The sequence below is a fragment of the Ranitomeya imitator genome, chromosome 6, assembly GCF_032444005.1.
Source record: "Ranitomeya imitator isolate aRanImi1 chromosome 6, aRanImi1.pri, whole genome shotgun sequence".
Classification (NCBI taxonomy): domain Eukaryota; kingdom Metazoa; phylum Chordata; class Amphibia; order Anura; family Dendrobatidae; genus Ranitomeya; species Ranitomeya imitator.
Window position 1 is genome coordinate 320059972 of NC_091287.1, and position 15394 is coordinate 320075365.

Here is a 15394-nt window from a genome sequence, read left to right on the forward strand (position 1 = left end):
CTCCACTGAACAGGAGCTGTGAAAAACGCCTCCACAACTCTTGATTAGCTGGCATTGTGCAGCATCAACTCTATACAGATGCGAAACTAGGATTTTTTTTTTTTCTATCTCCCGTGTCTGCCACTGCATTGCTCACTACAGAATGGGTTTAGCTTTCTAGTGGGTCTCCTTCCACAGTATATACCAACACAAAACCGAGTAGCCAAAAAAAAAAAAAAACATTTATTGAAAAATGTATTTAAAAAATTACATAATTATAAGAGGTCTTTTATAGAAGAAACAAGAAAAGGGGGACCCACCTGTATATGGTGTCGCCCAAGGGGGTATATGCAATTGAACATCATTTATATGCATGTAGTGGTCAACAGATGCAAAATAATGAATAGCAACGTTATTAGATAAATGTGTGTCGCCTCTATCAAACGCAATGAAGATAAGAGTCAAAAATAGGGGAACACAGATATCTGACTATTTTCCAGGCACCTTCCCTTGAGAAAACGAAACGCGCGTCAGGGCAGTGTCAGGAGTCCCCATCTCAACACGCCATGGTAACTTTAGCATTGCATCCATCTTCAACTGGCATGAGTTTATTCATGGATGTGGTTTCTGATGTGTTCCCCTATTTTTTTTACTTTTCTTCATAGCATTTTTGCACAAGTTATGATATGGAGGTGACACATTTATCTAATAGTGTTACTATCCATTATTTTGCATCTGTCGACCACTTCACGCATATAAATTATGTTCAATTGCATATACCCCCATGGGTGACACCATATGTTAATGGGTCCCCCCATTCTTGTTCCTCCTATAAAATACCTTACTTATAAAATTGTTATGTAATTTTTTAATACATTTTTCAAGAAAAATGTTTTTTTTTATTTTAATTGGATGTTTATCGTTATTCCATCTTGTTTTGTGTCTGCATGTTATAGGAATAATTTTCTTTCTATTATTCGCGGAGGATCTTCACTAGTCGGAGACCCTAACCGCATTTACCCATGATGTGTTATGTGGCATGTGGAAGGAGTTATTAACCAGATATTCATAGCACAAATACAGGTAGAAGAAACATGAACATCTGCAGCTGCTGGCACACTACGGATGCACAGCTTAAATATTGAAATAATGTATATTTGGTATTAGGAGCATATTAGGAAGCAACTACAGTTTATACGTAATTTCACAGTATTATTAAGTACACACCAGCACTTACCAGCTGCTGCTGGGAATCCCTGAACTTAGAGTCTAAATGATGCACAAAGTTCTTGATCAGCCAGTAACAATCCACATCATCATCGACCATCTCCTCCATTGTGCCGACCATGGCCACGAATAACTCATCCTGTGCTTCCTAGGAATAAAATGTTAGAATAAATAAACATAGCTCGTTCCTCATCACACAATATTATAGACAAGTATTTTATTTATAACACAGCAACCCAGTAATATTAACCCCTTAGTGACGGAGCCAAATTTTTGAAATCTGACCAGTGTCACTTTATGTGGTAATAACTCTGCAACGCTTCAACAAATCCCAGTGATTTTGAGATTGTTTTTTCGCTACACATTATACTTTATGATAATGGTAAGTTTAGGTCAATATGTTTTGTGTTTGTTTATAAAAAAAATATCAAAAATTTGAGAAAAATGTTAAAAAATTAGCAATTTTCAAACTTTGAATGATTATCCCTTTAATCCAGATGGTCATACCACAGCAAACCATTAATAAATAACATTTCCCACATATCTGCTTTACATCAGCACCATTTGTAAAATGTTATTTTATTTTGTTAGCATTTTAGGAGGATTAAAAATGTAGCAGCATTTTTTCATTTTTTCAAGGAAATTTACAAAATTTATTTTTTTAGGCACTTATCCATGTTTGAAGTGACTTTAGGGGTCTCATATTGGGGAACCCCCAAACGTGATACCATTTTAAAAACAGCACCCCCAGACATATTGAAAACTGCAGCCAGGTAGTTTATTAACTCTTCAGGTGCTTTACAGGAATTAATGCAAAGTGGCATGATAGGAATGAAAATGTGTATTTTTATCACCTAAATGTCTCTAACTTCTGAACAGATTTCTACAGCTAAGTAAATAAGGCAGCACACTGCAGCGCTAGAACATACAAACTTGAAAAACGAAATTTGAACTGCATTACTGCACTAGAAATATGAAAAATGAGAGCTTTTAGCGCATAAAAATGGCCAATTTTATGTGTACCTGGTAGCCCCATTACGGCATCTCTCTTATACCAGGTCCTAAACTTGCCTTACCTCGCAGGTCCAATACCACTCCACAGAGAGAGAGAATTTTAGTCTAGTAAGAGGTTTTCACATGTACCCATTCAGATGGAGACGTTTTGTGAAGGAACAAATTATGAAAGATTCTCCATTTTGTGCTTTGACTCCATTTTGTTGTTGGTTAAAGATAAATTCTGTTATTTACTTAGGTAGAAGGTTACAGCTGCTATGAAATAACTCTGTCCTGTTTCTCACGAAGATAACACTTTGTTATTCAGCTAGTCTATGGTTCATAATTGGTATAAAAGACCTTGAGTATTCTAACTCGAGTGAGCCAGATAAGAGTCTCGTGGGTGTATCGCTATACAAGACTGAGGCATCTGTTAATATGTTTTTCTATGCCAAAAAGACATGACCATATCTGTAGTTTCCATTTTTCCTGTATCCTCATGGGTTAAGTTTTTCCTGTATTCTTATAGGTTAAGAACTGTGAACGTGTTCTTATGCTGATTGGTTGAAGTATAATTTCTATGACTATGAAAAGTCAGACAATAAACGGGGACCCAGAGATCTGCTCGATCCCCCACACAGAGGCACGAGTCTCCGTCTGGTCATTTTCAGTTGCCGGCAACGCCCTGTAGATTAATCTGGAAATCACTGAGTCAACCGTGAAGGATCACTTTAGATCCTCCCTCAACAGCTTATTCTCAGCGAGGTAAGGCAAGTTTAGGACCTGGTATAAGAGAGATGCCGTAACGGGGCTACCAGGTACACATAAAATTGGCCATTTTTATACGCTAAAAGCTCTCATTTTTCATATTTCTAGTGCAGTAATGCAGTTCAAATTTCGTTTTTCAAGTTTGTATGTTCTAGCGCTGCAGTGTGCTGCCTTATTTACTTAACTATATACGAGTTGGCGACTCTAGGTTCAGCACCTGTTCACACTGAGTCTATGTTTGGATGTGCAGGTCAGGTTTTTGAAAAAGATTTCTACAGCTGTCAGACTCTAAGGCCGCTATTTGGTCATGAATTGCCATGGCAAACATCAGGACCACACAATCATGATCGGAGGGCACCAATTTGGTTAAATAGGAAGCCCCCACACTCTGTTAACCTTTTATATTGATGTAGTCACTATTGACAGCAGCATCTAAGGGGTTAAACAGAGTTGGACAGTGCAAACACTGATCATGGCTGATGCAGGAAGTTGTCAGCTATAGTGTACAGCCGACAGCTGCTGGATTATCACCTGTATGGGGAGGCTATTCTCTTATATCTCAGGTCAGTTAAAAGACGTATTGGCTGTCATTAAGGGGTTAAGCCACGAGATCCTTGCTTTAAAGATGGGTCAGCTCTTTTATTTAAAGGGTAAAATTGTAAAGTGCTTTTTAAAAATGATTCTTTGCAAATTACCTGTTATTGCAAGTCTTCTCGGTTCTCAAGCACAGATGGATTTTTCTTTCTATGGTGGACTGCTCATTGCCAAGGTTACCGGCCACCACCTAGACAAGGTGTGTTGCTTGCAAACTGTTTTCTGCACGGCATGTAAGCACCACTCTGAAGCTAGTTTAATCCAGCCAGCCTCATTGGCCCCGTGATCTCTGATGCTGCACAGGCAAAGCTTCCTCTGCTAGCAAAGTTAGAGAGCAGCAATTTCGGGACAACCATGTGGCCTGCCCAAACCATCTTCAGGAGCACATCACCTATGGGCAAACAGGGTGAGAGGCAGAGGAGTGGTATGCTCCTAAATGTAGGAACATGAGACAACCCCTTCCCAACATCTGTCGTACATGTACGGCCAAAGTGGGGAACGGGTGTATGGAGCGGGCTCAAGGGCGTTTCCCAGCAGATAATGGCTGTGACACACAGCCAGGGACTGCCTTTAACCCTCCGTCACATACAATATTCGGACTAACGAGTTCACATACAATGTGCCTGTCAGGCGCCTGCTGGAAAAATACCTATAATATCTAATGTTTGCAATTTCAGTGCTCTAAAAGTGATCAGTGACCTTCATAGGGATGTAATAAAAGAGACTACACATAATCAGTTGCAAAAAAAAACATTTACTTAACATAAAACTAATAACTATGAAATACAAACTTTTCAAAACTCCTGCCAAATAGTCCCCAGTTCGACTCTCTCAAAAAAATGTACAAAGAAAATTTTTGAACACAAACTTAATTTTAAGGTACCTTAAGTACTATTAAAAACATATTCAATCAGAAGTAGATGCTGAGGTTTCCCCAGAAAAGTCACACTTGCAGAGCAAATAGCAAGAATTACACACCATTTTTGCATGTGTCAGGCAAATTGCTTTATGACATTTGAGACATTCATAATTTGAAAGCCTTCTGGTTCCGCTTTCCGTTTGGCAGGTGGTGCATCTCCTTCTTTTGTGAGGTGGTGCAGATGGTGACTTTTCACCATCATCTTCTGGGCGGAACCTTTTGAGCTGAACTTGAAGGCGAGAGGGGATACCGATTGTTTTCACGCTTCTCCTGCGTAGCTCTCCAAGTACTAGTTCATGGGCCAATTTTTTCAGATACAATCGTCTACGGAGTGGTTCAAGCTTGTTTTCAAGATAAATTACTTGTGAATTTATACCACCCAAATTCAACATAGCAAAAAATATGACCATTGGCCAGCGTTTGATGTTTCTGCTGACGTTGAAAGTGGAGCACATCTGATCTGCTGCATCCACACCCCCTTTGGTGGCATTGTAAAATGTAATTATCTCCGGGGGTTTTTCTGCCCCAGTCCCAGGATCGATGGCAGCATCATCATGAAGTGTTGATAGAAGAAGTACGATTTTTTTGGCATGTGGTACATAGGAAACTAAAGCCTTTCCATTATGGAAGGCAAACATACTGCTGTACTGTTGTCTCTCTTTCACACTTACAAACTGTGGCGGCAATTCCCTTTTGTTTTTTCTTACAGTTCCCACATGACAGCTTCTGAATTTCCAGATAATCAATCAGATCACAACTTGTAAACCAATTGTCAGCTGTAATATTGCGACCCGATCCAAATAAGGGTTCAGCCAGTCTTTTTACAACATCAATGGGTTTGTTGCTCACACAGTAAGGACCTTCTGGTTGTTTTCCTGCATAAACTTCCAGGTTGTAAGTGTAGGTCTTACTGGCATCAACAAGGGCATACATTTTTATTCCATATTTGTTTGGCTTTGATGGAATATATTGACGAAAGGCACATCTACCACGAAAACCAGGGAGCATTTCATCAATAGTGAGATTCTCTCCAGGGTAATAACTTTGTTTACAGTTTACAACAAATCTTTGAAATATATCACGAATTGGAGCAAGTCGGTCATGTGTTTTGCGTTCGGTTCGGGTAGTTCTGTCGTCAAACCGAAGGCAACGAATTAGAATCTTGAATCTGTTTATGGACATAACAAGGCTAAATTTTTCAACTCCATCCCCATCTTTACCCCAAAGTTCCTCCAAACTTTGTCTATTTGCCCTATAAGCTCCTGCAAGGTACAGTAATCCAAAAAAAGCACGCAGTTCTATTTCATCTGTGGGCTTGATGGTTCTGTTGCAGATGTACTTGTCCTTTATAATGTCTATATATTGGTTGGTATATGTGACAATAGAGTCCAGAATGTCATCTGTAAATATACTGTTCCAGCATTCAACTGCAGTTTTTGCATTACGTGCAGTTCCTATTACTGCAGGAAGGTGAGTAATAATGTTTAAAGGTTCCCTACGTTTTTTCTGGAATGGCTTCTTGTTCCATTTAGTATTTTTATCTTTTCCAATATAATATGATCCAACTTCTTCATCCTCACCACTGTCACCATCTTGCTCTGTTTCAGAATCCAGGACACATTCTTCCACCTCATCATGAGAATCAATCTCACTTTCCTCTCCTAAATCCTCATTCAGTGTGAGGTCTCTATCATCTAACAGCATGTTTGTTACTTCCTCAACATCAAGTTGTTTGGATAAATTGTACATTTTCCTCTCCATTTCAGCAGATAATCTGAAGCAAGAGAAGGAATATGTTAGGGAACTACTGTATATGTCTGAGCAGCACACTTTCTTTTATAAAATCTCCCTTATTTCTATGAAATATCCTCACATTTTGTGCTATACATTCATAAAACAAGCTAAATAAACTATTGTGATGAATAAAAACATAAAATACCAACCTTACTGAATGTGACGTATTCACATACAATGAGCCTGAGAGATCTGTGCAGCTATATCCTCTCCCCTGAAGCTCTGAAATCCAACTGTGATATCAGGTTTCACAGACCTTCAAGAGACAGGAGACTACCTGGAGGGAGGGGGTTTCCTCACAATCTGGTGAGGAAGGAGAAATGAAAGTAAAAGAGAAGCGCCTGTCAGATCAGTTGTATGTGACGGAGGGTTAACAGTCACGGGTGGAGCAGATCAATCTCTGACAGTGGCATTAATAGTCTTGGGGGGGGCAATTATTCTATGCACCCATAGATTGCACCACGACATAATCTCGGGTCGCTGATGGGTTGAAAAGAAAGTTAGGGGTCTACTGAAGACCCCCAGGTCTGCCATCACAGACCAAAAATAAAAAAAATGTAATTATATATATATATATATATATATATATATATATATATATATATATATATATATATATATATATATATATATATATATATATATATATATATATATATATATACATATATATACACATACCGTCATGTCCATAAAAGCACAATCTATCAAAATATAAAACTAACTCGATTGGTAACTTCTTTGGGATTTTTTTTTAATCACTACAAGACCATACAAAAAAATGCTGGAGAAAGTGATCAAAATCTCATGTAATCCCAAAATGGTAACAATCAAAAAACGTCTTGCCTCGTAAATGAGAAGCCCTTTCCCAGCAACATAGACAAAAAAAAGAAAATGTTACGGATCTCAAAAAAAAAAAAAAAAAAAAAAAAAAAAAAAAAAAAAGAATGGCGCGATCAATTTGATTTTTTTTCCACTACTGGGATAAACAAAATCTGGTATTGCCATAATTGTACCAATGAGGAAAATCAGATTGCCAGGTCATTTTTATCACACAATGTCCACCATAAAAACAATACCACCTACCCCCAGTTTCTTTATTCTCATAAGTCCACCACACTTTTTTTTTACCGTTTTCTAGTACATTATGTGGTAAAATGAATTGTGTAATTCAAAAGTACAACTCATTTCATGAAAAACGAGGCCTTATTTGTCTATGTGGCAGAAAAAAAGTTATAGATCTTGGAAGAAGGGGAGGGGAAAACAATGAAAAATCAAAGACAGAAAATTGGCCTTGTCAGGAAGGTGGTGAAAACATCAGCTTTAGTAAATAGCTGAATTTTACATTCCGTAACAATGTTAAAGCATCTTTTCAGAACGTAAAGAGTTCCTCTGCTATTCTTCCACGCAACGTATTAATAAATTCAATGGATAATCTGAGGAGATAAAAATTGTTTCACTGTCCCTGCCCTGAAACTATAAAGATGAGAGGCCCAGTGCTGTTTTATTATCTTTAGAACCCTTGTAATTCAGTGTGACAGGAGTTGCTCCTCACTGCTTCCCCCTCCCATCTGGGACGGTACATCATACACTAGTGTGCAGCTCAAACCCCCCCCCACTGTGAGTAACAGCCAGTCCATGAAGAGGGGATGTGGCCATGCCCCCTGTTCTCTGCAGAGAATCAGCTATTATCAGGAGACTGGCTGATAACAGCATGGAGCTAGACACTGCTGTCGTGTCCCAGACTGGAGGGGTGAACAATGAAGAGCAGCTGCGGTCACGCCAAACGCCCGATAAGGACTCCCCGTCTGCAGTTTCTAGGTGAGGGAGCGTGGCGTCACCTCAGCCTTTATCATATGCCGAACAAAAAGACGAATGTAAATAAAAATGGTAGCTCTGAAAATGTCACCTTATCCCTTCAGAGTCCCACACAGCATTTTTGTAGCGACGAGAGCCCACCTACCGTAATTTACGGGTGCTTGTCTCCAGAAGCCAAGCTGGGCACTATAAATTACTAAGCACTACAACATACTGGGCACAACAACAGTAGATTTGCAATTTTCACTCAGCAACATCCGCTGCTGCTTTACTGGAAAACATCCATGTAGTCAAAATCATCACTACACCTGTAGAAAAAGTCCCAAAAGGGGTATAATTTCCAAAATGGGGTCACTTGAGGGGTAGTTTGCTCTTCTAACATTTAGGGACACTGTATATGGAGTCTGCAAACTATTCTAGGAAAATCTGTGAGGAGGCAAATAGGACTCCAAATATCAACGTATGGCTAAGCAGCACTTACAGCCACATATGGGGTATTTCTACATTCAACAGAAATTATGTGACAAAACAGGATTTTGGTTACTCACCGTAAAATCTGTTTCTCAGTGCCTTCAATGGGGCACACAGGAAACCATGGGTGTATGCTGCTGCCACTAAACTATGCACAAAAAAAGTTAGCTCCTTCTCCGCAGTATACACCCCACCGACTGGCACTAGGTTAATCAGTTAGTGAGAAAGCAGTAGGAGAAGCAACATGTAAAAGAGAAAGAAAACACACAATACAAAAATGTAACAATATAACAGTAATCAGAGCTGATAAACATGGGAGGGTGCTGTAACCCCCAATGAAGGCTCAGAGAAACAGATTTTACGGTGCGTAACCAAAAATCCTGTTTTCTCTATCGCTTCATTGTGGGACACAGGAAACCATGGGACATCCCAAAGCAGTCCCTGGGGAGGGAACAGCAGAAACTCTGTTCAGGTCGGAGAACTCACCACTGCCGTCTGCAAGACCCTTCTACCTAGGCTGCCATAGGTATGGACCCTGTAAAATTTGTCGAACGCATGGATGGAAGATCAGGTTGCCGCTTTGCAGAGTTGCAGGGCAGATGCCCTATGGTGAACCGCCCAGGAGGCGCCCACTGCCCGAATAGAGTGTGCCTTAATCACAGGGGGAAGCGCTCTGTTCTTAACCCGGTATGCCTCCAAAATTGCAGTCCGGATCCAGCGAGCAATCGTATCCTTGGAGGCCGGCAGCCCTCTACGCGAACCCTCTGGAATGACAAAGAGTCAGTCTTCCTAAAGGGGGCGGTCCTAGCCAAATAAACCCACACCGCCCTGACCAGGTCTAACCTGTTCAGTGAAAGCTTCAGAGGATGAGACGAAGCCGGGCAAAAAAGAAGGGAAGACAATATCCTCATTTAGGTGAAATGCGGACACCACCTTGGGAAGGAAAGAAGGTAGAGGCCGCAAAACCACCTTGTCCTGGTGGAGAACCAAGAAAGAAGGGGGGGGGGGGGGCGACAGGAAAGAGCTGCCAATACCAAGACATGCCTAATGGACGTGATGGCCACAAGAAACACCACCTTCCAAGATAGAAAGGACAGAGAGACCTCTCAGAGAGGTTCAAAGAGAGAACTCCTAAGGGCCTCCAGGACCAGACTGAGGTCCCAGGGGTCCAAGGGTGTCCGGTACGGGGGTGCAGCATGCGCTACTCCTTGGAGAAAAGTTCTGACCTGAGAATGGGAGGATAAGATTTTCTGAAAAAGAATAGAAAGCACAGACACCTGGCCTTTTAGCGAACTAAGAGCCAGACCCGCATTAAATCCACCTTGGAGAAAAGCCAGAATGGAAGGGAGAGCAAAGGACATAGGCGGTATGTGATTAGACTCACACCAGCTGAAATAGACTCTCCAAGTCCAATAATAGACCCGGGACAACGACGGCTTTCTGGTCTGAATCACCCGATCTGAAAACCCGATGCTTTCAGAACCGCGGTTTCAACAGCCACACTGTTAAATTGAGCAACCGAGAATTCTGGTGGCAGATCGGTCCTTGGGACACAAGATCTGGTCTGTCTGGAAGCCTCCAGGGAGCATCCACGAGAAGACTGATGATCTCTGCGAACCAAGAACTCCTGGGCCAATCCGGTGCAATCAAAATTACCGACACCCCTTCCGCCTTGATCTTCTTCAACAGCCTTGGAAAAAGAGGGAGGAAACAAATAGGGAAAAACAAACCGTGACCAGGGTATTGCCAGAGCATCGGCGCCCACCATCACCTCTGCCCATAACATAATCTTTGATACCTCAGCCATCACCATGGAACTCAGAGTTCCTCCCTGGTGATTGACATATGCCACCGCCGTGGCATTGTCCGTCTGAACTCGGATCGGCAGACTACCGAGAAGCCTTTCCAAGTGACGGAGGGACAGAAGAATGGCCCTCATCTAGAGGATGTTGATCGGCAGAGAAGATTCATCTGCCAATCAACGACCTTGGACAGTCAGGTGGCGAAAGACCGCACCCCAGCCGAGAAGGCTGGCATCCATCGTCACCACATGCCAGTGAACGGAAAGGAAGGACCGACCCTGGAAGATGAGAGGGGAAGACAGCCACCAATTGAGAGATTGTTTGGCTCGGGAGGAGAGCCGAACTGGAAAATCCAGAGAAAGAACAGACTTGTTCCACTGAGATATGATGGCCTGCTGAAGCGGTCTTGAATGGAATTCTGCAAAAGGAATCACTTCTGACGCTGCTACCATCCTTCCCAGGACCGCCATGGCTGAGCGGAAGGAAGGAAGCCGAGGACACTGCAGAGAGAGAACCCCCTGCTGGAGGATTGCTCTTTTCTCCTTGGGAAGAAAAACTCTTATCTGATGGGTGCTGAACAGCATGCCTAGAAAAAGGAGGCGCTCAGTTGGACCTAGGCAAGACTTTGCCCTGTTCAATAGCCATCCGAATCGGGACAGGGTGTCTAGAACAATGGACTGACCTTTCGTGGGTCTGATAAAAGGACGGAGCCTTGATGAGAAAGTCGCCGAGGTATGGGATGAGCACTAGACTTCTACTCCGCAAATTGGCCATTAAAGCTGCCATGATTTTTGTGAAAACCCTGGGAGCGGTTTAAAGGGGACATGGAGGTAGGCGTTCTGGATGTCTATGGAGCACAGGAACTCCTGCGACTCCATGGAAACAATTACTGAACAAAGGGACTCCATCCTGAAATGTCACAGACGGACCCTTTTGTTCAGTAAGTTTAGGTCAAGGATGGGTCGAACTGCGCCGTCCTTCTTCAGCACAACAAATAGGTTCGAATAAAACTGTGAACCGTTCCTGGTCTGGGACGGGACAGATGACACCTTATCTGAGAAGGGAGGTAATGGACGTGAAGAACCCCGGAACCAGAGAAGCATCTCTTGGAGGACGGTATTCAAATAAATCGATCTCAGGGCCACAAAACAAAATCTATTTAGTATCAAGAGGATACAACCTCCCTGGCCCATGCGTCCTCTACCGAGGCGAGCCAACGACACTGAAAAATCGGAGACGGCCGCCAAGCCTGGGAGAGTCCCTGGAATCTGGAGATGAGTCATAAAGAGTAAGATCTGCTAGGTCTAGGCCTGGTGGATCTAGCCTGTGCATTACGGTAAAGCCAGGAGGGTGTGGGTTTAAAAGAAGCTCTTTTCCTAACCTGGCACATGAAGCGGCGTCCAGGGAGGCGGATACCATGTTCTTCCCTGCATGAGAAATCTGGTCCACGAAGTCAGCCAATTCCTCCGATTGGGCTCCAGAAAGAATGCCCTGAGAGTTGTTTAGCCCATGCAGCTATGGACTTTGACACCCAGGTGGTGGCAAAAGCAGGGCACAACGTAGAAGCGGCCGCTTCAAAGGCGGACTTAGCAAAAGGCTATGATCCTATCATTGGTGTCCTTGACGGATGCACCAGTCGTAAGCAGTATGATAGTGGTGGTGGATCGTCTGGAGACTGGAGGGTCCACAGTTGGAGAAGCGTTCCAGTTCTCCGTTAGCTCAGGGGCAAAGAGATATAGGATGCCGAGGCGCTTCCCTTTTTGAAAGCATCTGGTCGGGTTTTCCCATTCACTGGAAAGTAACTCCTCAAATTCTCCCTGTATGGCAAAGACCTTAGGAGATGGTCACCACCATCTAAATGAAACCGCCTGTTCTGCGGGTTCCGTAGCGGTATCCATAATGTTAAAGGTCTGATTGACCGCTACAATGAGGTTCAGAACAGGACCATGTCTCTCATATTAGAGGCCTGGTCAGAATCCAGGTCCGAGTCATCCACACTCCTGCCTGGATCTCTTATGGCCCTAGTTGGTAGGCACAGCTGGCGAGTTCTGCGATAAGCTAGCAATGGCAGAGGCATGAAGGGGCAACATGTCAAGAGCAGACACCGTGGTCTGCAAAACCCTAGTGAGGTCCGCCACAGATTATGACAGAGGTAACCCACGCTAGGTTAGGGGTTCCACTCCCTCCTGGGCAGTAGGGGACTCCTGGGTAGCAGGCATGGGGGGGCCTGCTGCAGTCCTGAGAGAAGAGAGGACTGGCCTGAAGGGAGCTTGCAATTACATGAAGAGCAAAGTGTCTGATAAGAGCAGAGGAAGAAGCAGGAGGGTGAGAGCACTCTCCTTTAGGATTAGGCATGATAACAAGCAGACCCACTAACTGGTGCCAGAAGGTTAGGGGACAGAAGGACATATGCTGAGGAGAGTGTCAGTTTGCAGAGCAGAGCTACTAACAAGATGCAGGACCTGTCTGGTTCCAGGCTGTAGAGGGAGCTCCAGGACAGTTGCAGGAGTAAATGCAGGACTTCCTGCAGAGAAAAGCTACCTTCCGATGCCAGCAAATGGTGACCGCAGGGAGGAAGAGGAAGGCCCGCAGCGTGAAAAGCACATGGAGATTCCGGGCCACTGGAGGAAAGCGGGGCTTGTGCAGAACTTGCACGATGAGGCCGGGAAAAGGGGGCAGAGCTAACCTTGGGGGCTCAGAAAAGGGGTGAAGCTAACCAAGGGAGCTCCAAGAAGGGGCAGAGCTAACCTACAAAGTTTTGAAAGGGGTGGAGCTATTAAGATGAGGGGGCATGAAAAAAGCCTGCACGATGATGCTGGGAAGAGGGGCAAAGCTAGATGCCGAGTCTAGGCCGTGCTAAAGCCAGGAACTAAATGCTCACTGATGAAGCAGGGGAGGGCGGCACGGAGGCCACAAAGTTAACAGTACCGTAACCTTGCGCCCCCGATCCCTGCTGCGCTGCTCGTCCCCAGTGCCTTCCCTAAATAAAATAAGGGAAAGCTATCCTTTATCTTCATTCTTTCCTTTCTTCATCCTTACCTCAACCTTCTCCTCAACACCTCTGGACAAGAACCTGAGAAAAAGATTTACCTCTCCATAGAAGACCATCAATAGACGTCCGAGCCTCTTAAATTGAGGGACTTCCATGCCTCCTGAAACAGACAGGCTCTAGTGGGCGAGTGTTTAGGAGACAGGGGCCAGGACCAAAGTTAGGAGTCACCTAAACAATCTTCTGTGTTAGGGGTTGGGGTCCAGACAGCTAGACATGAGGATACGGGGTGGCAGTACAGCGCGACTGTTCACACTGCATCCCTCCAGAGGTATAGGAGAAGATCCATTGGAAAAAGAAGAGACGTTACTAGAAAACGCCGAAAACCGAGGTAGATATGGATCTAGTGAAAAAGAAATGTCAACCTCCTACTGACACTAAGCTAAAACTGATTAACCTAGTGCCAGTCGGGGGGGAGGGGGATGTACACTGCGGAGAAGGAGCTAAAGGCCCCTTCACATTAAGCGACGCTGCAGCGATACCGACAACGATCCGGATCGCTGCAGCGTCGCTGTTTGGTCGCTGGAGAGCTGTCACACAGACCGCTCTCCAGCGACCAACGATGCCGGTAACCAGGGTAAACATCGGGTTACTAAGCGCAGGGCCGCGCTTAGTAACCCGATGTTTACCCTGGTTACCAGCGAAGAGTAAAAAAAAACAAACACGACATACTTACCTACCGCTGTCTGTCCCCGGGGCTCAGCTTCTCTGCACTCCTCCTGCACTGGCTGTGAGCACAGCGGCCGGAAAGCAGAGCGGTGACGTCACCGCTCTGCTTTCCGGCTGACCGACGCTCACAGCCAGTACAGGAGGAGTGCAGAGAAGCAGAGCGCCGGGGACAGACAGCGGTAGGTATGTAGTGTTTGTTTTTTTTTACTTTTACGCTGGTAACCAGGGTAAACATCGGGTTACTAAGCGCGGCCCTGCGCTTAGTAACCCGATGTTTACCATGGTTACCAGTGAAGACATCACTGGATCGGTGTCACACACGCCGATCCAGCGATGTCCACGGGAGATCCAGCGACGAAATAAAGTTCTGGACTTTGTTCAGCGACCAACGATCTCCCAGCAGGGGCCTGATCGTTGGTCGCTGTCACACAGAACGATTTCCTTAACGATATCGTTGCTACGTCACAAAAAGCAACGATATCGTTAACGATATCGTTATGTGTGAAGGTACCTTAACTTTGTTTGTGCATAGTGTAGTAGCAGCAGCAGCATACACCCTTGGTTTCCGGTGACCCCCAATGAAGCAATAGAGAGATTTTGGTGCCATTTTTACCCATTTTCCCCATGTGAAAATTTTCAGTCTGGGGCTAAAACAAAATGTGGTAAAAATGTAATTATTTTTTCTTCATTGCCCAATGGTATAAAATTAACTGACACACCCGTGGTGTCAATATGATCACTGCACTATTAGATGAATTCATCGCAAGGTGTACTTTGTTAAATTCGGTCACTTATGAGGGGTGATGGGGGTGGTGGATGGTTCTGCTGTTCTAGCATCTCAGGGGCTATCCCAGTGGCTCATTGCACCCGCAAATCATTAAAGTGAAATCTTCACTATAATATGGCATATGGCACTCCTTCCCTTCTGCGCTTTGCACTGTGCCTGAAAAGTAGTTCACAATTAAATGTAGGGTATTAAAGTACTCAGGAGAAATCGCACAACAAACTTAGGTAGGTACATTTTTCCCTATTAGACCTTATAAAAATTAAAAACTTGGGGCTAAAACAACATTTTAGTGGTAAAAATGTAATTCTTTCTTCACCGCCCCATGTTATAAAACTAGGTTAAGCACATGTGGTGTCAAAATGCTCAATGCACCCCTAGATGAATGGGAGGGGTGTGTAATTTGTAAAATGAGTTCACATATAGGGGTTTCTGTTGATCTGGCACCTCAGGGGCTCTGCCAATGTGACATGGCACCCTCAAACCAATCTGAACTACAATATGGCACTTCTTCTCTTCTGAGTTTT

General features: G+C 43.8%; 1 protein-coding gene across 2 annotated transcripts in view; it reads right to left on the reverse strand.

Annotated features, from left to right (window-relative positions):
• TBC1D7 (TBC1 domain family member 7) overlaps positions 1–15394 on the reverse strand; it is a 40809-nt gene that overhangs the window by 4333 nt on the left and 21082 nt on the right. For both annotated transcript variants that reach the window (XM_069730804.1, XM_069730805.1), the window contains exon 5: positions 1217–1354. In XM_069730804.1, the coding sequence (XP_069586905.1) occupies positions 1217–1354 (138 nt within the window). The remainder of the gene's footprint in view (positions 1–1216; positions 1355–15394) is intronic.